Source organism: Tachypleus tridentatus, chromosome 1 (assembly GCF_004210375.1).
Source record: "Tachypleus tridentatus isolate NWPU-2018 chromosome 1, ASM421037v1, whole genome shotgun sequence".
NCBI classification, from domain to species: domain Eukaryota; kingdom Metazoa; phylum Arthropoda; class Merostomata; order Xiphosura; family Limulidae; genus Tachypleus; species Tachypleus tridentatus.
Window position 1 is genome coordinate 1,603,958 of NC_134825.1, and position 23,086 is coordinate 1,627,043.

Genomic DNA, 23,086 nt, shown 5'->3' on the forward strand with positions numbered 1-23,086 from the left:
CCGTATAAAGGAATTTAATGGAAAAACTAAATGAAGAATTAAGAACAAAAATAGATATAAGTGACTACAAGATCAATAAAACAATTGAAGACGAAGAGATGAGCTAAGAAAACAAAATTGAATTAGTACAGAGAGCATATATGAACTACTTAAAATAATATCAGTAAAGTACAATATGATATAATATAACATTTGGAATCCGAATTGTAAACATTACAATTTTTTTATAAAGATAATCGTCACTCATTTCATATGCGTCTAATTTTGATTAAAGTGTGGGTATATGTTCGTGTATGTGTGGAGGGGAAAGGGGGAACAAACAAGTGTAATGAAAAACAAGCGAGAAACACTAAAAGAGGGGATCACTTGCTCTTTTGTCCTATTGGTTAAGCGCTTATTATTAGCCACCAAATCATTTTTTAATAGTATGGTCCTAAAACTTTTCAGAATTTGAAAAGCATTTTTAAGAAAGAAAGGGGGAACTAAATATTCGTTATTAGAATCAATTATGATATATCTAATAATATTTTTCGTCATTATTACTATGTTTTGCACTTCCTGTGTTAATTTAAGATATTTTCTAATTTCGTCCATTAGGTGTCAGTATGGCTTATAATAAGCACATAGTGCAGGTCAGTATTGTAAAATGTTGAACTGGGTGTTAATAACATGTTCTTATGGGCTACTATTTACAATAACGATTTTGCTTATGTCAGCAGAATCGGCTGAGAGAGTTCCTTTAGTACTGAATACCTGGGCGTTTATAAATGCAACCGAGAAAGGTATGTGGAGTGAAATATTTAGTTATTAATTATATTTATTTCATATAATTCGTATTGATGATTATAATGCAACCTGATATTTTATTTTTTAGACTACTTCACAGACCCTGGGATCGAATCTCGCCATACCACCATATTTTGGCTTGCACTTCTATGCTGTATATTGTACTGTTAGAACATCCAAATGTAACCTTCAGTTCCCTGATTTTAAGTGCAACAAAGCGAAAATCTTTTGAACTAAATGTAAAATGTTGGAATGGCCGATGTCGCGAAAAGGAGTGAAGGAAATATTACTTAGTTGCAAGCTTTACTGTGGTTCCATGTTTTGTTTTCATTTCACTTTCAGAACATTGAATTTGTGACAATACGCCTCAAGTATGTGCATTTCTGTCAAAAGGATAGAATTTGAAAAGGTTGGGAATTGGCAGCACACGTTCATAATTAAATTTCATCATATTAACGTTTCTTTATCAGTGGTTCATTGGAAAATGTTTCATCTTGTTCATTTATGTGGTCGAGCCTACGTGTTGTTGTTACGCATACTAAAACTACTACTATCAAAGTACTATAATAAAAATGTTAACGCCATAAGAACCATACGTTGTTCTGCATGCCCAAATACCTTCAAGTTTGGTGGCCATAATTAACTGTTCTTTTCCTTCTTTGCTCTCTAGAAATGACTAGTCATTGGTCAACTTCGTGTATAAATTAAAGATTAATGTGTAATTTCTTGTGTAGTTATACTGAAAGGAAATAATACATCTTACAATAAACTTGTAAAAATAATAAACTTCAGTTTTTTGTCATAATTATGTCTTATAACTACTTTTCATGAAAAATCTAGAAGCATATGGTAATATGTAAAGATTTCTCTCACTTAATACACATAATGCACATGACAATTTTTCATACAGTATGCACTTTGTTCACAGTTCATTAAACCAGATAGTGACCAAAGTTATCTCTTAAACTTGAGAAGATGGACCAGGTTTTGAGAGGTTGGAGAGTCTTGGAGGTGACCATGATTTGAACAAGCATTCTCTGGAAATTCTTCTGATTAATGCTTGTTCAGCTTGACACCTGCAGTAAGTGCTAGGAATATGCAAAACCATTGTTTAAAGGACTTACCATCAGTGGCCAGTACCATTGTTTTCCTTTAAGGTGTGAGCTATCAGATCAACTTTTTACACTCAAACATTGCAGTACTTTACTACAATTACTTGGCCCTTGCCATAGACCAAGCACTTGGCCTAGTCAATAGGTTCTACTCCCAAAGCATTGCTACATAATGTAATAAATGAGTCATGTATCCAGTGAGTAATTTTAACCCATATTTTACCAGTGGCTATCTGTGTACAGTAATGTGCAAAAGTGCTGGGACAAAGATAAAAATTAGATTTCAGGCTACTGTCAAAGATAAATCACAGTTGAAACTTCAGCATTTTATTAATCTTCAAACTTAGTACAACAGACACTCACTGGAAGTGCTCGAGTTTAGCAAACAGTTGAAATTTGTGTCTCCTTTTGCTGTAATAACTGCAGACAGTTCTTCAGACATTGTTGCAACATATTTATTCAAAATATTCTTCAGAGTTTTACTCCAAATGCCTCTAATTCACCTCCATAGTTTTTTTGGAAGTAACTTTTGATTTGTCAAGCTTTTGATACATCACACCCCAAATCTGCTCAGTTTGAGAGTGGGGCTCTGTAGAGGTCATAGTATTATATCAATGACTCCAGCATCTTTCTTCTTTGCTAACTAATTTCTGTATAGGTTGGTTAGTGTTTGGGGTCATTATCTTCTTGATAATAAAATTCTTAACCAATAATATACAAGCCACTGGATATGCCATGATGGATCAGTATCTGATAGTACTTGTGTTGTTCTATCTATTTTGTACATATTTCCTGTTTTCTTAGTAGAAAAACAACCCCAAATTATTATACTGCCTCCTCTATGCTCTAAGGTAGGTACTATGTATTAAGTATTTTACATCTTTTTCCCATTTTGTGCTATGTACCAAATTTTTCAAACTGGGACTCATCCATCTATAATACCTTTTTCCAGTCATCAGCAGTCTAGTTTTTTACTAGACTAGTTTTTTAATTTTTTACTATTAATATTTCTGCTACTATATATGACTAATATACAACTTTTAATTAGACATAATAAACAGGAGAAAATTTTCATTTACTTTGTTACAATTTGTTAATGGTTTTCTAATTTTCCCACTATTCTATCCATGTGGCATTATTAATTAACTGTAGTTTCAAATAAAAAAAGGATGAAGGTCTTTATACCTTACTATTTTTCCAGATTTATTTGGCTAATAGTTTGCACATACAGTGAATGGAAGTGTACTACCCATTTCAACAGAACATTGGTTTGTGTTATTTAGGTTCTGTAATTAGCCATTTTATTATGTATGTAAATCATCATCTATCAGTTTACTGCTGTCTTAGCATAATGTGCTTCTGTGTACAAGTATGAAGAAATAGTTACATTTGACTGGCATGTTTTGTAATTGTGTTTGGTTGGTTTTCAGGAAGTTGAATCTCTGCTTGTTAATTACTTAATCTCATTTTAACCTGAGAAAATGAATTAGAAATACATGTTAACAAATTCCCTTATGGTTTTTATTCTTCATTTATTCTGATCATAACAAATGTTATGAATACACATTATTTACTAACATAGTTTCCACATTCACCTGTTTAAACTATATGTCTGAGCTTATCTGAGTTGTTATTAACTTTATAAGTTAACCCTTTCTTGCCCCTGAAAACATTTATAGACCATTTATGGTGAAACCAATTAGTAATAAAAATCAACACAGTTCAAGTGCCATAATAAGTTACACAAGTGTCCTTCGAACGTTTTACGCTATACACAGTAAAATTATTTTTACAATGAACAAAAATGGGCCATACTTCTGAACTTTATAATCAAAAATGATTATAAACAAAATGGTTTAGCAAATATGTAAATACAAAGAGTAAAAGAAAAACCTTTCTTAATAAAAATCATGTATTCATAATTTTATATTACATAGTTTGTAAAACAAAGTAGTAAAATAAATGTAAGTTAAAGTACATCATTAAAGATCTTTCATCAGTTCAAATTCTTGCTGTGGAAATAATGTGCAATTGAGAAAACAACTATTGATATATCTTGAAATATATTTTTTTTTCACTGATATATAATACAGAAATAGAGAACAAAATTAAAATATGGAAAAAAAAACTTTCAATTATGCTACGTCGAACCTTTCACAAGGCACTGAATTACAAAGAAAAATAATTTAACAAAAAAACAGCAAAATGTACAATCATGTATGTGGAATTAGGAGTTCTTTTCTTTCAGGTACAGTCATTTGTTGATAAATAGTTACGTGTACTTACTTCACAAACTTATTACATGCATGCACGCACTCAAAATGTTTATTAGTAATAGTTTACATGTTTTCTACTCGTTGTCAGTAATTTTAGCATAAAATACAGTATTTGATTAACCCTTTTGCAATGGGTCAAGGTTAAAAGGCTATGTCATCATGTTTGACTTGCATTCAAAATTGTATTGAATTGTTATATTATAAACTTGTGTCACTAAGTTTGGTATCAAATTGTAGATTATAATTCAAACTTTAATATTATATCTGAGTTACTTTCATAATTTAAAAATAAATGTTAAAAAACACAATTAAATATGGATATTAGTGAGTCACATGGTATGTTGAATATAGCACTGTTTAAATTAGATGTTTGTGATGTCAAAATACTAAATCTATAATTTTGTACAAATTAGGAACTGAAATTACTAATATTATCAAGCTAGAATATAAAATTAGAAGCTCCTTTATCTTTTTATTTTGCTAAGATATGGCATATATATGGAATCGTACACAGTGGCCCTGTTCACCTCTTTCTAATATATATGGAATCGTACACAGTGGCCCTGTTCACCTCTTTCTAATATATATGGAATCGTACACAGTGGCCCTGTTCACCTCTTTCTAATATATATGGAATCGTACACAGTGGCCCTGTTCACCTCTTTCTAATATATATGGAATCGCACACAGTGGCCCTGTTCACCTCTTTCTAATATATATGGAATCGTACACAGTGGCCCTGTTCACCTCTTTCTAATATATATGGAATCGTACACAGTGGCCCTGTTCACCTCTTTCTAATATATATGGAATCGTACACAGTGGCCCTGTTCACCTCTTTCTAATATATATGGAATCGTACACAGTGGCCCTGTTCACCTCTTTCTAATATATATGGAATCGTACACAGTGGCCCTGTTCACCTCTTTCTAATATATATGGAATCGTACGCAGTTGCCCTGTTCACCTCTTTCTAATATATATGGAATCGTACGCAGTTGCCCTGTTCACCTCTTTCTAATATATATGGAATCGTACGCAGTTGCCCTGTTCACCTCTTTCTAATATATATGGAATCGTACGCAGTTGCCCTGTTCACCTCTTTCTAATATATATGGAATCGTACGCAGTGGCCCTGTTCACCTCTTTCTATTTTTTGAAACAGTCACTTATATACACTTACTTCAACATATAACATGTGAATAACCAATCAACAGCTTAGAATGTTCTCAGAGTAGTTTTTTCTACCATTTTAAACTTTAAAATGCTACAACGTTTCTTGTGTTTTTTTTATCCAAGGTTTCAATAAGGTAGGCTACTTTTATTCTGCTCAAATTTTCATATTTTTTGAAATCTAAATAAATGTTACTAATCTTATTAAATTATAGTGAAATTCTATGGTATCAGTGTAGTTATATATGATTTTTTGGTTATTTAAGTGTGTGTGTGTATATATATATATATATATATATATATATATATATATATAAAGATCTAAAAAAAATTTTATTTCCTTGTGTGAAATTTTAAAAGGTTTAGCAACCAAGTATAAAGGTCATGTCGAAGATATAAGTGTTTGCTTTACTTGATTTGTAGTTCTATATTTTAAGAAAAATTATGATCCTACTGTTTTGTTTAGTACAGTGTCCTGTCAGTTTGTGGTTCTAATGTTTTGTTTAGTAGAGTGTGTTGTCCGTCTTGTGAGATCATAGTTTCTTTTTCGAAGCATGGACAGCAGTGTTCAAAGAAAGAAGGTCTGCAGTGGATGCTGTTGAATTAGGTTGCACAGAATGTGAGAAGGAACAGTGTGATGGAACTGTAGGATATGGTGGCAGCCCTGACGAAAATGGAGAAACAACTTTAGATGCCATGATAATGGATGGGTAAGTACTGTATTGTATTCATAATTACTAGCTTTCTAATTAAAATATTTTTAATTTGAAACTTTTTACTTTCTTGCACCCATTTATTGTTTCACCAGTTTTATTTTATTTTTTTAATTTTCCAGGTTAAACTGTTTTCTCTGTCTAATTTGTAAGTTACTTAAAATTTTCAAGGTTTGGTTTTATTTATCTTTTTAAGTTGACCCAAAGAATACAGATTTGAAATGACACTTATATTTGATTTTGGAAACATCAAAATATACAGTAGTGTTGTGCAGGCTAAACAACCTGCTATAGGACACAGTGTGTTACTAGTTGGAATGATACTTTAGCAATTTCTGAATCTGCATCTCCAACTGTGGTAGCCCAAATTATATCATATTTCCAGTGAATGTGCTCCACTGGACTCTTGTTTTGCTTACCAGATTTCAAGGCAATCCATTGAGAAATGCTTGAGATGTATCTTTTTTTTTTTCCTTTCATTTTTCTTTACCCTGAAAGGATGGAAAATTTAGTTCATAAATAAAAACAAAAAAACATACTTATCTTTCATGGATTTTTCTCAAATTAGGAATCTTATTTGATGTAAATATAAGGCACAAGTTGCAAGGTTATTCAACAAAAACCTGACAAATTTAACAAACATTTTTATGCACATCTACACAAAACTCCACGTAAGCTATTGGTTTAAAATTTTTACTACAACTTTACCTAATAGTAAAAGTGGACTGTTTTTAGTTTTTTGGCACTTGGATTAAAGGTGGCTTATTTAAGATAGTAAAACTATATGGTGAAAGGATGTGCAGATGCACAATTATTGTTTAGATCAAATAAACTAGGTTATCAGTTTCTGTCTCAAGTTTTCATATAGGTAGACAGTCATTATTCATTGTCAGCTTTTCAGCAAAAATTTACTGAATTTTATGAAATTATCATAATTGAAGAGCACTTAGTGTCATGTGATATTAGCACAAATAATAATGCTTAATACAGTTGTACTGATTACAACCTACACGATGTTAATAGCTTCTTTTATACTAACACCGTGTAGGGAAAAAAACTACCACCATGTATTTTAAAGAATCTGGTTGGTTCTGTAAAGTTCTGTTCCAAATAATAGGTATTGTGTTCTTAAAGCTAATGTTATTTGCTATGGAGAGTCTCTTTCTTACTTCCTGTTCTTTGTTGCTGTGTGTTGATAAAATGTTGTATCTTATCAAAAACACCTTAGGAGTGGAAAAAAGTGTGTAGCCAAAAAGGACTGAGTGTGCAAATTAAAGGAATGAAATCAGAACTGATAGCAAAACTGGTAACTACACTTATAGCATTGATAAGAAATGTACGATGAATATTCATTCACTTATTGCCTCATATTTTGTTCAGCTTTGGTCATGATGGTGGATAAAATATATGGCTTACCTAATTAATGAATAAATAGTAGCCATAAAATTATCATCAGTGCTATAAGTGTAGCTACCAGTTTGGCTGTCAGTTGTGATTTCATTCCTTTAATTTGAACACTCAGTCCTTTTTGGCCACACCTTTTTTCTTTTTTTTTTCACCCGTAAGGTGTTTTTGATTAGGTTTTTTGTGGAAGTAATTTGTTACATTTCAATCAAAGTTTATATATGTTAGTAATTTAATACACCCAAGGTTCATATATAATAATAATAATAATTTGCTACATTTTACCTAAAATCAATATTTAGTAGTAATTTAATTTTGCCTTAAGTCCATATAGATAAGTAATTTGTTGCATTTGTTTCAAGTCCAAGCCATAATGTAGGAGCAGTTGCTGCACTCAGAAGAATTAAAGGAGCCATAGCAGTTGCTCGCCAGGTGTTAGAAAGAACAGAACATTCATTACTTGTTGGAGATCAGGGTGAGGCTTCAGTAATATCTAGCAGATAGATACCATGTTTTTGAGGAGAGTTTGATCTTTAATCTTGTTTTTATGTGGTGTTGAGTGATAATACAAAACATCTGTTTATTTAGGTTTTCGTTTATTTAAACTGCTTTGTTTTATCTATAGTTTTGTATAATTTTATAGTTTTATCTATAGTTAGAGAATTTAAAATTCATATTTTAAGTTGTATTCAGATGCTGTGCTGCCAAAAATTTAACTTTTTACATATAACTGACATTTGAAGTCAGAAAAATATCCTTTTTATCATAGAGAATTTTATTTGATTTTTTCATGAAATGACCTTTACTCACATTAATTTTAGAGCCATAACTTGTGTTCCAGAAGAAGCAGTTGTCCTTTTTGATAATGGATTTGAGTCATATCAGATGTTGCATTTTTAGTATTATCAAAAGACCTTATTGAGATTCAGGTCAGATCAGCATTGATTTTTATAATTACTAAATTGGTCTTTCAGGTTGGATGTGTATATCAGTTTTAAAAGTGAATTCAAATGAAGTAGTTTTTACTTCTTATACTATAGGTACAACTTGTTGTCATGCTTCCAAACAAACATCACTTACCCAGAACTCTCCATTCTCCAAAATACTATAGGTATTTCCTTGTACAACTTGCTGTCATGCTTCCAAACAAACATCACTTACCCATAACTCTCCATTCTCCAAAATACTGTAGGTATTTCCTTGTACAACTTGCTGTCATGCTCCCAAACAAACATCACTTACCCATAACTCTCCATTCTCCAAAATACTGTAGGTATTTCCTTGTACAACTTGCTGTCCTGCTTCCAAACAAACATCACTTACTCATAACTCTCCATTCTCCAAAATACTATAGGTATTTCCTTGTACAACTTGCTGTCCTGCTTCCAAACAAACATCACTTACCCATAACTCTCCATTCTCCAAAATACTGTAGGTATTTCCTTGTACAACTTGCTGTCATGCTCCCAAACAAACATCAGTTACCCATAACTCTCCATTCTCCAAAATACTGTAGGTATTTCCTTGTACAACTTGCTGTCATGCTTCCAAACAAACATCAGTTACCCATAACTCTCCATTCTCCAAAATACTATAGGTATTTCCTTGTACAACTTGCTGTCATGCTTCCAAACAAACATCAGTTACCCATAACTCTCCATTCTCCAAAATACTGTAGGTATTTTCTTGTACAACTTGCTGTCATGCTTCCAAACAAACATCACTTACCCATAACTCTCCAAACTTCCTTGTGATGTGTATGTGTTAGGATATTTTTATGTAATCTGTTTTCACATCATAATTAGATTTACTTGTTGATGGTCATGCTGTTGACTTTATTCCAGTGAATTTGAAAGTTAGCATTAGCTCCGATTTAAATTTCTGTTACATATGGATCATCTCATTTCTGCATTGTCAGACTTTATTGATTATTGTATTTGGGTTGTTAGTTAAATTATATGCTGGTGTTTGTGGCAAATTTCACAATCATGTAGGTGCACTATTTGTGTAACACGTGAGTTTTTTCAGGACTTTGAAGGTTAATCTTTTGCATAGGTCTATTAATATACAGAGAAGGATTTATCTGCTAATCCTAATCATGACAAACTAGCACTTCTATCATTTAATTTTGTTTCTGTTAACTATGTTCAGTTTTTACACCTAAAACACATTCTAATACATATCAAGGTTATAGTATATTTTTCAGTTCTTGAATCCATATTTTTTTACTTCTAATATTCAGGATTTTGCTCATATTTTAGTAATAAACTTCTTTTTATTTCTCCTCAAGTTATTAACCTTAAATTTGCTATTGGAGGGTAGTGTTTTTAACCCATTTATTGTCTGTTTTGTTCTAGCAGACTCCTTTTGTTTTATAGTCTTTCAGATGGGGCTAATATGAAGTTAACATCACATTACATCATCAAATATCCCCAACCTCATCTTGCTAACAAATTAATTACAAAATTAAAAATATACATCTTACAATAATAATTTTAATTTCTTCAAAGAGGTTATTTATATCATCACACATTTTCTTACCAAGTAGTATATGTATTATCTTTGTAGGATTGAGTTGAATTTGTTTACACTTAAAAAACCTATATCACACATTATGCTAAGAATATTGATTAATTATCATACAATAAATCTAAGAACAATTACTTTTAATGATGAAATAGTTAATTTAGATTTAGCAATCTTGTGCAAATATGCACTGTAAACACATGGAACCACATTAATCATATTTTCAGCTTGTTAAAGATTTGTACTACATGGTATATTTGATGCACTTTCATATGCATTAGCTGAGGTTTAGAAAACAGGTAACTTAACCCTAAGTTTAGTACATAGAAATGTCTGTCATACCAAATGTTTGTAGTTTTAAAAAAAAAACAAAAAGAAGGTTAAAATAGGAATATTAGTGTTCTGTGACAATAATCTGTTAGTTGACTAAAGAGTCTAGTAGTTAATAATAAATTTCATTAATTTCTCAATTCAAAGACTTTTGCTGAAGGTGAGAAAGAATGACCGCTGTTAGGTCAACACTAACAGCCCCTGATTATTGTTCAGGGTATGTTTTCTGTCTTTTTGGGCTGTTTGTTGCAATATTACATTAAACAAATTCTTTTCAAGTAAATTGGCATTGCTTGTTTATATCTTAAGGTGAGTTTACTACTGGTAGTGCTTCATCCATTTTCACATAATGGTTTGTGCAGCTGATGTGTCTTGTTTATCAAAATGTATGCTCAGCCATCTTCAGCATGAATATTGGGTTACATCTCACAAAATTAATTATGTGATGATGTCTTTGGCTTCTTTGTACCATTTAGAGAACATTGTACAAGTTTACATGTGGATGAATCCAAATAATTCTACTAAGTTTTACATTTGTCACGTTTTGTCTCTTCATTTTTTGGGATTCATCTTGCAACTACTGGTTTGTGCTCCAAGCTAGATGGAATCCATACTAAGCAGTGGATTTTTCTCTTTTAGTGGTTTTGTCTCTTCATTTTTTTGGGATTCAGCTTGCAACTACTGGTCTGTTCTCCAAACTAGATGAAATCCATACTAGACAGTGGATTTTTCTCTTTTCTTAAGCATCCCCTTTTAACCATTTCAAAAATGTCTGGGATCATGGAATATTCTTTAGAAAATAAATTAATGTAATTAAATAAATTTATTTAATATTTATTCTTTAGAAAATAAATTAATGTAATTAAATAAATATAATCCATTATTTTCTTTAAAGTTTTTTATATTCAGTTAGAACCCTTGCATGTTCTTAAACCTTCAAATCATAACTACACCCTCTGCACTAGTTCTCCAAGAGAGGGTATCTCCCTCTGGAAGTGGACAGAGTGCCATTAGGTGGCTGATTGATGCTGCAGTAGGTGCTTTTCCAATCTTCATGTATATGTCCTTGTGTAGCGTTAAAAACAGGTTGTGAGTTCTCAATAAGTATCTTGGCTCTAACCAGAAATGGAATTGTCTGTTTGTTGATATTTTTCCTTTTTTTACATCGCACTGATCTTCAGGTTGTTGAGCCCAAATTTTGGGACAACTTCAGTCTTTATTCTGTTCTCACTTGCACTCCGTAACTTGACCTCTTTCTTGACTCAGTCCTTTTTAGCTATGTGTCTACTCGTAATATTTTACTGGAATGCCTCCAGAAGCCTTCTGTAATAGGTACAGCACAGGTCAAGGTGTTCTTGTGACCTGTTTATTCCACCACTTGTGTTCCTTTCATCAGCTGACTGAGTACAATAAAACAATTATTATCCTATACAACCCTGTTGTATTACAAATCAAAGTGTTTCAAGAATAGTTGCATTGTTGAGAGGTAGTGTCTTATTTCTGAATGTCATTAGATTAAGTCTTTCTTCCTTACGTCCAGTTCTTTCTGGATTCTACTCTGACTTTGTCCTTATTAAAGAGTTTCATATTCGTGCTTCTAACTTCTGATTTTATATATTTTTTATCACTTTTATTCCTACCACCTTCTCAGTATGGCTCTTGTGGTTTCTAGTGTTTCGGATATAAGACTTCCATATTGGAATTTAAATTTTAACAGTTAAAGTGAATCTTAAATAGGTATTTACCTCTGAAATACTTTACCACTCACCTTCCCACAGCTAGGCCGCATGTGGGTTTTATTATAACTGCAATGTTGAAAAACAACTGAACTGTAGGGGGAAAATAGAGCTAATGTTATGTACAGGGTGTTCAGAAAGTCACTGTGCAGTTTTGTAATCAGCATTCATTCAGCTTATTTCAAGCCAGCAACTGATAGCAGTGTTTAGAAACAAAATAAGAAGGATCCAAGTCTTTATTGATGCCAACAGGGGTAACTTTCAACATTGTTTATAATTGTCATTCATATTTACCCCCTGTATTCTATACTGAAACATGTCTGTTAATAAATATACAAGTTCACAGTGACTTTCTGAACACCCTATACTATAATGTGCAAGTCCCATGGAATGTGAAAAGTTGAGTAATTTTGTATGACACATTCTCTGCAATATGCAAAAACAATTCAGAATTTTGTATTGCATCTCTTCTTTACAGCAGACATGAAGCCCAACAAGAAATAGTTGTATAATTGCTTGAAATTCTAATGATAAAAGATGTATTCAGAATGTGGGCTAAAGTTTTATATTTTTCTGTTAACATTTCTTATGTTACTTGATACCAAAATAACATTTTAGGCTTTCTGCTGAGTTTTTCATCAGGTTATGTAGAACCTGGATGGATCTCAAGCATCATCTTGAAGTTCAGAAAAATAACAACTCAGTCGACAGTATTGTATCTATTTAATATGTAATTGGTGATTCAAGCTAGATCAATATTTTCTGTCACTGATTTAAAATAATAATTCTTCTTTCTTTAATATTGCATTTTTTATTGTTTTATAAATTTTACTTGCTTTCTAATACCAAGCTTTTTATATAAACAGCAACAGAATTTGCCAAACAAATGGGTTTTAAAGAAGAAACTCTTACAACCAATACATCACTTGATATGTGGAAAAAATGGAAAAATAACAACTGTCAACCTAACTTTTGGAAGGTAACATAACAGTTTTTATTTAAATAAAATCTACATACAACATTTCCACTAAAAACAAGTTTACGTTAATCTATTTTATAATTTTTACTGATTTTGAATTTTTAATACTGGTACTAGTTGGTAGTGAAGTACTCTTCAACTGTCAGTGAGATAAAAGAAAAGACATGTTTTTAGTTGTGAAAAACAGCACTCTTGATTTCCTCACTCTGTAGTGGCTGTATTATGAAGTAGACAACTAGATAAATACCACACTTTGAGCAGCTGACAAGTAAATCTTAACTAGGTAACAAATACCACACAATGAGCAGCTGTATTATTAGAAACAGATGGATTGTTAGATTATACATATAATATGAGTAAATGATGTGTTATTAGAACACTGTACCCACACACTTAAATATGTATTTGTTACTGCTACAACATAGTAGTTAAACAGTGTTAAATATTGTATTCTTTAACTTTTTTTGAAAGTACAATATTTTTCCTAGTTGTATGAAATTGCTAATTTTGATAACACTATGTAACAAAATTTTTACTTTTTCTTGTTTTTGGGCAGAAAGTGTTATTTCCCAATTGCTTATGCCCAAAGTGAATGGAAAAGACCCATTTTTTTTTTCTTCAAACATTGCTTTTGTGACCTGGGTAATGACATTTTCAAATTTACACATTTTCCAGAACATTCCAGGTAGATTCAGAGAGGAAAAAATTTCGTGTGACCCCACTGACCACTCAAGCAATTGCTACTTCTGAATGGGCTGGCAAGAATGCATCTGCTATCATGTATCTGGACTTTCCATCATCCATCACCCCAGTGCCACACTGCCCAGAGCTCCCTGTACCCACTCTGCCAAAGAGAAAGTAGCCATCCTCAGAAGAGAGCAGCAAGAGAAGGTAGACGTTGAAGATCCAGATTACAATTTCAGAGGTGCAGCTGATGAGAGAAACCCATACTACCCTAACCGAAGAGACCTCAATGACTTGATCAGAGATCTTGGTCTAACAAAGTTGAATACCGAGCTTTTGGTATCTAGGCTGAAGGAGTGGGATTTGTTAGATGAAAGTCGCAAGTCAAAGAAAGTGTCACCAACATTTTTCAATCTTCTTCACTTGTCAAGATGAGCTCTGCTTCTGCCACAATGTATCCAGTCTGTGCAAGGCAATTGGAATTGTCTGTAACTCAAATGAATGGCACCTCTTCATTGATAGCTCATCCAGAAGCCTCAAAGATGTGCTGCTCCATAACAGGAATAAGTATCTGTCTCTTCCCCTGGCTCATTCAGTGCACCTCAAAGAAGAATACAACAGTGCCAAGACCTTGCTAGAAGCCTTGAAGTATGATGAGTATGACTAGGAGGTTATTGGAGACTTCAAAATGGTGGCATTCCTACTGGGTCTCCAAGGAGGCTTTACCAAGTTTCCCTGTTATCTGTGCCTTTGGGACAGCAGAGACACCACAGAGCACTACAACAGGAAGCACTGGCCACAATGGACCAAGTTCTCTGTGAGGAGGCACAATGTCAAGTGTGAGCCACTAGTGGACCTCCAGAAGGTGGTGTTTCCACCATTGCACATAAAATTGGGTCTTATGAAACAAGTTGTCACATCCTTTGATAAGGAGTCTGCAGCCTGCAAGTACCTACGAGACTTCTTCACTAAGCTGTCTGAGGCAAAGGTCAAAGCTGGTGTCTTTGTTGGATTACAAATAAAGAAGATCTTGAAGTGCACAGAATTCCCCAAGAAGCTCAGTAGGAAGGAAAAAAAAGCTTTGTTGCAGTGGTTTGGGGCTTCTTGGGCAACCACAAGGCCGAAAATTATGTGGAACTGGTTGAGGCTTTGGTAAAGAACTATGGCAAAATGGGCTGCAGGATGTCCCTATAAGTCCATATCCTTGATGCTCATTTTGATAAATTCAAGGAGGACGTGGGAGCATACTCAGAGGAGCAAGGCAAGCACTTCCACCAATATATACTGGACTTTGAACGCTGCTGCCAAGGAGCATATAACAAAAAGATGATGGGAGACTATATTTGTGGGCTGATACATAAAAGTGATTTACACTACAGTTGCAAATCTGGAAAAACTACTCACTTCTAAACATTCTTATTCAACTGTAGTATAAATACATGTAAATCTTGATTCACATGTTGTTTTATTCAGGCCTTTTATGAATGAAAATGTGTAAATTTGCCCATTTTTACATAGAAAATAGGTTAATTTCCAAATTTCAGGTCACAGAAGCAAAGTTTGAAGGAAATAATGGCCATTTTCTGTACCTTTACAACATAAGCAATTATAAAATAAAGCATACTATCCAGAAACAAAATTTGTGTTACATAGTGTAATTTATTTAGCCTGTATGTTTGTCATGTTTTGATTTAATATTTAAGGTTTCACCATATGTTTTTTTTATGGTTTTAGAATGTTAAGCCAGATCCAAAAGTATCTTGTGGACCTTATAAGTCTTTGTATGAGAAAGTTGGAACAAACTCCAAGGTTTCAACATCACAGTTTGGCCCTAACAACCATGATACAGTTGGTATGGTTGTCATTGATAATGAAGGGAGAATGAGTGTGGGAACATCAAGTAATGGAGCTAAGCATAAGATTCCAGGGTATGGTGGGTTTTTGTATATTTTTTAAATTTAATAATAAAATAGGTTTGGGAACTACTTTTTAACTTAGTGATATAATTTTTTTTTATTAAACAATTTTGATCAGTTAGTAACATTGTTTTATAAATTCATTTTTAATGTATTGTTATTATTGTTTTTAATTGTATGGTAGCATTGTTTTGTCGATTAGTTTTTAATATAGTATAAATAATATGAGGTATAAAAATAAACTATTTCTAATCTAGTAATTACGTTATTTTATAAATTTATTCCAGTATGGCAGTAAGTTTCGAGCTCAGTAAGTTACTCCAAGATGTTAAACCAAGATGCTGTTAACTTGATGGTACATTATTATTACCTGAAAAATTTGAAGAACTAACGTATATATTATTTTATCAAGCAAAATGTAGAACCTTACAATGCTCTTTTATTAGTCGTGTAGGAGATTCTCCTATCCCAGGATCAGGAGCATATGTGGACCAGGATGTAGGTGGTGCAGCAGCCACAGGAGATGGTGATATTATGATGAGATTTTTACCCAGGTTAGAGAACTGTGATGTACAAAGTGTTAATAAAGGAAATCTTTGCTGGAACATAACAGTTGTATGCAACACACAGAATGAGACATACTCTTAATACAAAAGTACCCTTAGTATAGTAAGTTAATGTAACAAACAGTCTACCTCAGAGTAAATAGTTAGCACTCAGGATTACCTCCAAAAGTTGTGATATTTTCAAAACAAGACCCAAAACTCAAGTGCTTTAGAATAGTTGGTTGTTCTTCAGGAGAATAAAGGGTTATGTTTAATGAACGTGATGAAATATATAGGCTCGGATGTAGATGTCGCATAAATTAGATGTTCAGTATGGGTTGGCCTTGGGAACTAGCCACTCATAACTTAAGAGTTATTTGTGTCAGGTTTAGTTTTGTGAAAAATTCATAATAGTTATAAGAATTATTAAATAATTTATATGAAGATAAAATCAAAACAAACAATACAAAAGGTGGTGGTAAATAGAGAAATAATAATGTAGATTGATATATAGGAAATCAAACCAGTATATGTGAATGTGTAAAGTAAGTTTAATAATGAATTTAGTTTTGGAAATCTTTTCAGTGACTTGAGAATGTGAACAACCCTGGGATGGAGGTTGGTATTACAGTATTTAGCAGTGTTATCCAATAAACTTCTTTAATTTCCCTGATTCTGTTAGATGTAAAATTTGTTTCTACACCCACAAGTTTAATGTCCTCAAGAGACTGTTCAGGCACATTAAAGTGTTGTTTATTTTTATTGTCCATTTATAGTTATTAAAACATTCCCATATAGTTGTTTTGGTTTGAGGTACATACTAAAAATTGTATTTTCAACATTGGATTAAGTAAATAATTTTTGGAATTAATGATTTTGAACTGCTTTTAATTTTCTTTATTGGAAAATTTATCTGTTTCCTGCATGAAGTCACAGGTTAGATGTTGCTTGCTATTGCAAGGTTAACTTCCACCTGGTGTTGGCTTAAAGTTTACTTTAGTGTAAACTAATGTGAATGCAAAGTTTTATTCTTTTTGAAAGAAACGACAGGAAATTTTGTAAATATAGATTGTAATCTATCATTAAGCTGAAGGAGGTAAAAGATTCTTTAGTATCCGGAATAAATTTTTTAGTTTTGGGTAAATGGTTAGTAACTAGTGGAACATGACATGAATTGGTTTCAGGTGATTGTTTTAAGGAAGATGTACATAGAATATTGTTAGCTTTCTTACCTTGTTGGGTGATAGTGTTTTGTTTATAACCTCTTTCTGTCATAGTCTGTTTCAAAGAATTAATATGACTGTTATGGTTCTTACTATCGGAGCATATTTTCTTTAATCTGTGTACTTGATTGAATGTGATATAGTGTTTGGTGTGTGTAAGGTGACAGGTTGCAATAGTAAGTAATGTCTAACCTGTAAGTTCATGCAGGAAACAGATAAATCTTCTGATAAAAATACCCAACAGCAGTTCAAAATCACTAATTCCATAAACTGCTTTATGAAAAATGTTATTTACTTAATCCAATGTTGAAAATGCAGTTTTCAGTATTTTCCTCAAACCAAAACAACTATATGGGAATGTTTTAATAACTGTGAATGGAAATAAAAAATAAACAAAGAACTTCCAGTTCAAGACACTTTAACACACCTGGACAGTCTCTTGAAGTCATTAAACCTATGGGTATAGAGACAAATCTTACATCTAACAGAAGTAGGGAAATTAAAGAAACTTATTGGATAATACTGTTAAATACTGAAACACCAAGTGGTATCCACCTCTATCCTGGGGTTGTTGACCTTCTCAAGTCTCTGAAAAGATTTCCAAAACTAAATTCATGATTAAACTTACTTCACATGCACGCACACATATGTTTGATTTCCTATATATTGATCTACATTATTATGTCTCTTATTTCCCACCATCTTTTGCTGGTATTTCATATTATTTCTGTTTATTTTGATTGTATTTTTATATACATTATGTAACAATTCTTATAACTATTGTGAACTTTACACAAAATTAACCCTCGCACAAAAAACTCTAGGTTATGATTGGCTAGTTCCAAGACCAACCCATACTAAACATTCAATTTACACAACATCAACATCCAAGCCTATATATTTCATAACCCTTTATTTTCCTGAAAAAGAATAGTCAACTATTTGAAAGTGCTTGACATTTGGGTCTCATTTTGAAAATAAAGTAGTTTTACTATAATACACAAAAAAAAATTGTCCATTAAAAAAAATCCACATTCTCTGTGTATTCTTGATTTTCATCTGAACTTGACTTAACTGTATTATATTCTTTTTGTGTATCCTTAATTTTCATTTGTACTAGGCTTAGTTGTATGTAGCTTATTCTTTATATATCCTGGTTTTTATCTGGAACTAGGCTCAATTGTATGTTTTTTTGTCCCATATTTTCATCTAAACTAATTGTAGTAGGCTTAGTTGTAGCTTGTTTGTTATATATCCTTGACTTTTCCTTAGAACTAGACTTGGTTGTATGTTTTTTTGTGTATCCTTTATTTTCCTCTAAACTAACTGTATTATATTCTTTTTCCGTATTGATTTTCATTTGGACTAGGTTTAGTTGTAGCTTATTCTTTCTATATCCTTGACTTTTCCCTAGAAATAATCTTAGATGTACGTTTTTTTGTGTATCCTTGATTTAAGCTTCTATATATTCTTCTTTTAGGGTATTATTGATTTTCATTTGCTTGTTTGTAGTTTATTCCTTCTGTGGTAAAGTTACCTGCATTATAAACAAGGTATCCTAGGTTTCTCTTAAAGTAATGTTGGGTTTTGTTATACCCCGTCTATATCCTGTGTTCCTCTTTAAACTTGCTGGTATTTTGAAATGTAAAATTTATTTGTTCTACTTTTTGTCCTTAATTTTCTCTCCTATGTCTGGTGTACCATACATTTTTCCATCAAACAGGTTTAGTTTATTGTACTTATTATAATTTTCTCTTCTGAAGCTACCAGGCTGTGGAAAACTTAAGACAAGGAATGACCCCTTCTGTTGCTGCAACTGATGCTATCTATCGAATAGTTAAGAAATATTCTGACTTCTCTGGTGGAATCGTTGTTGCCAACATTAAGGGAGATTATGGTAATAATGTAGCTTAAGATTCTGTAGCTCTTAATATTTAAATTTTATAAAAATTAATATTAGTGTAAAATTAATAATTAAATATTAATACCCATGTAATGTAGTTTAGGGTATTTACACCGAATATCACTAAATTTATTGAGTAACAAAATGTTTTGTGCACAGTAAAGTCTAGCATGACTCTCTTTTTCTTCAAGCACATGTATTGAAAAAGTAGTTAATACAAATTAATAAATGTGTTTTAGTTTTGTTAACAAATGCATTAGTATGTGTTAGTCTTAACTGTTTTATGAAAGTTCTGTTTCTTTCACAATATATATTAGGGAAATATGTAATTAATCTGTTATAAAAACCAGGTGCTGTGTATAAGCTAGTCACAGTTATGTAACATGGATATTTGAAAAGTGTATGGAATAACCAAATTTCCTTTCTCTGTATGTAACCATGTGTTTTCTGTAAGGGACACTATTACACTTAGTAATAAAAAACAAAACAAAAAAACAAACCAGGATAAAGAGTTAGTGCTGTTTGCTCAAAGGTTACTAACTCTGAGATTTTAGTGATGGTAAGAAATTGAGACAGAGGTTGTACATGCTAATAAAACACAGAACATTTTCTAATGTTAATAATATTTTCAACAATACAGAGATAGCTTTTCATAAAGGTTTTATTTGTAATCTATTATACACTTCAAAGTATTAAATTCCAATTGTCAAAATGTCTCAACTTTCTTATGCCTCATTATTTTGCTCATTAATAACCAAATGGTTTGTCATTTATAATGTATAAACATCCTTTAATAGAAAGTCTGGTCGTAAGATAAACATCATGACTAACTGTGCACTCGAGTGATAGTCATATGATAAAAGTGGAATATGTTTATATTCCCAAATGAATTTGTAATTTTTTATATGAACTGTTTCCTTACTTTAATATACAATCAGTGTGAAAATTGTAAGTAAATTTGACTAAACACACTTTCATTACATGACAATAGTTAATACAGGAATAGTCTTTCCTTTTCTCTGCTTTATTTTTTTTCTGCTCTTCCTACTTATAAATGTTCTATTTCCTTTCAGGTGCAGCATGTCATGGAATGAAGGAGTTTCCTTTCTCTGTATGCAATCCTGTGATAGGAAAAGTTAAAGTTAACTATGCTCAGTGTATAAATATTTGAAAAGTTTAGAAGAAATTTAATGAATTTCAGTTTCATCGAACAATGATCGTGTTTTTTATAACTAAAGCAATTAAAGCTAATCATTCCAACTTTCTTTTACATTAGAAATGTAACATTATGGTTAAATCTCATGTTTATTATGTTTAGTGACAGAATATTTAAGAATTATTAAATCAGATTTACAGACTAATAAATGTTATGTATGATGATAAGAAGAGAAATTTCAATTTATAAGAAATATAAGTATTGGTAATACATATCTTTATAAAACAAACTTAATGTTTAACTTATCTGTTCTCAAATGTCTAGTCAAAATATTGCAAATACACTGTAATACAAGGTTTGTTGTGTACAGTATATTTCAATGCTTTAAGAGACTGCAACTTTCCTTTGAGAGAAGAGTAAGCAGTGGTTTTGCTTCTTGGTGACAAGAAATCCACTTAAAATAAAGATGTCTAAGAACAGCTGATATGGGTATTAACACTTCTACTAAGAAAGCAGAGAACAACGTTAACCTGAAGATGACCTAGGAAGGTCGAAATATTATTTTTTGCTTTATTAGTAAAAGTGTTAACACCCATATCAGCCGTTCTGCGGTAGTGGTTTTGCTTTTCTGCTGAAGTGTTTTTTTAGGACCTGTACTACACATTGTTGATATTGTACTGTACATAATAAATTGTTTTAAAATGTTTACAACAGAACTTTCATACACAATGTTCTACATGTTAATTTTTAACAAAAGTATTGAGGAAGGAATGAGGAATCATAACTGTGAAGTCCACCTTTTACCACCTATTACTCAACTCGCCATCTTGTTACTGAGTTATACCTCTTGAAGTATTCAACTCAGCAGTAGCTGCAAGTACACAGAATTATTTGATAGTTGTTGAGCTGTGTTTATGGGATGTTATTCTTGTGCTCACTACAGTGAATCTGTGTTGAGGTGATATTAGGTTCACCTGTGTTTATGTTCACTTTATATTTGAAACCATACACCATAATTCAATGTTTTTATGAAAATTATGGCCAGTCCTTTTTAAAGTAGTTTAATCAGGGGTTTTTTTTTTCTCTGCTAAATTGGTTTCTCAGTGGTTGGCATGTAGATTCTTCTCACTATGATTCATTTTTCTGTGACCTCCACCTTTTCTCCACTATGAAGCCTTTTGGGTGTGTGCATACTTTAAGAGTTTCACCAAAGCTATCTGACAACAGTCTTTCATACGTTGTTCATCATCTCTTATAGTGGGCCATTCCTCTTCTTTAACACTATGATCTCCCCACCTTTCTGTTTCTAATTCCTTGTCCCTCTACCACTTGTCGTTGTACTTTTTCCTGTATGGTTAGCTATCATTCACTCTGTCTCTTTGTACCCAATTGTTCAGGCTGTGTATGGACATGCCTGTTTCTCTTCACAAACCTTTGGACCCATTTTTCAGCAGATTGGTGGGCATTTCAAGTTATTTATAATTTTTTTCTTTACTTATTATCTTAGTTTTCTCCTCTTGATTCTCAGCATCTCAATGCTGCAGACCAAATCTTTTGTACAAGAGATTCATAAAAAGGTTTATGTACCCTTCTTCAGGCTTTTATTCTACTAATTTTCATGTCTTCCAAAATAACTGAAACTGGCATCCATCCTCCCTCACCACCCCACCACTGTCAAGTGCTCTTGGCTCAAGCGGAGGGGGGTTCTTCTTCTCTGTTGGTCCGTTAATGAAGGTCGTCTTGGACACATTTCTCCATATTCAGGCTGCCCCATTTTCATCTCGTTCACCAAGATCAATTGTATAAATTTTGAGCTCTCCCATTTGGCATCACTTCAGCTCATTATGTTCTCAACCAAGTCATGGAGGCACTTGCTCATTGCGTCCACAGTTTTGGACATTCTTTCCATTATTACATGGATGACTTGAAAGCCTCTTTATTAGCCATTTCATTTCTCCTCCAAGTTGTTCCTGACTGACATTGGATATTCGAGGTTTTTCAGTTTCTGATTCAGTTAAGCTCAGTCTTCTCCCCTTTGTCTGTGAGACATGGAGCATCTAGTCATCTCAACTCTGACTACTTTTATACTTCCTGCAGGATATATTCTGCCTCTGTTGAGGACTCTCACATCTCTAGCCTTAAATGAGGCTTCTTAAATGGACATTGATTGACCAATGGAAAAATCTGTTGAAATCCTTTGTGATCTCTTCTCCAAGATCTGTCTTGAAGGCTTGAGGGTGTGAATACTTCTGCCCACTCAGTGATGTCGAGAAACCCACTTGTTGAGAAATTTATATGCAAAAACGGCTCGTTTGGGTTGAGAAAATATTTTACATAGAAGAGCGAACAACGTTTCGACCTTCTTCTTGGAAGAAGAAAAAAACGTTTCTTGGTCGAAATGTTGTTCGCTCTTCTATGTAAAATATTTTCTCAACCCAAACGAGCCGTTTTTGCATATAAACTTCTGCCCACTGTTTGGATTTACATGTCTTCACTGGTGCATCATTCAGATGTTGGATTGTGTTTTTGAATTCTTGAATTGCTCTACAGCAGTTATGGTGTTGGTTATCCATCTTCCTATTTTCTACCATATTTAATAGATCATTTGATTATGATCTCTTATT

At 32.4% G+C, this 23,086-nt stretch overlaps 1 protein-coding gene across 1 annotated transcript; it reads left to right on the plus strand.

Annotated features, from left to right (window-relative positions):
• Positions 1 to 586: 586 nt before the first annotated feature.
• LOC143228271 (N(4)-(Beta-N-acetylglucosaminyl)-L-asparaginase) lies at positions 587 to 20,686 on the plus strand. Its single transcript, XM_076459580.1, has 8 exons — positions 587 to 782; positions 5,901 to 6,057; positions 7,827 to 7,939; positions 12,923 to 13,035; positions 15,454 to 15,647; positions 16,082 to 16,189; positions 19,167 to 19,300; positions 20,380 to 20,686. Exons 1-8 carry the CDS (start codon positions 647 to 649, stop codon positions 20,475 to 20,477), a joined length of 1,053 nt encoding a protein of 350 aa, XP_076315695.1. The 5' UTR covers positions 587 to 646; the 3' UTR covers positions 20,478 to 20,686.
• Positions 20,687 to 23,086: the final 2,400 nt, after the last annotated feature.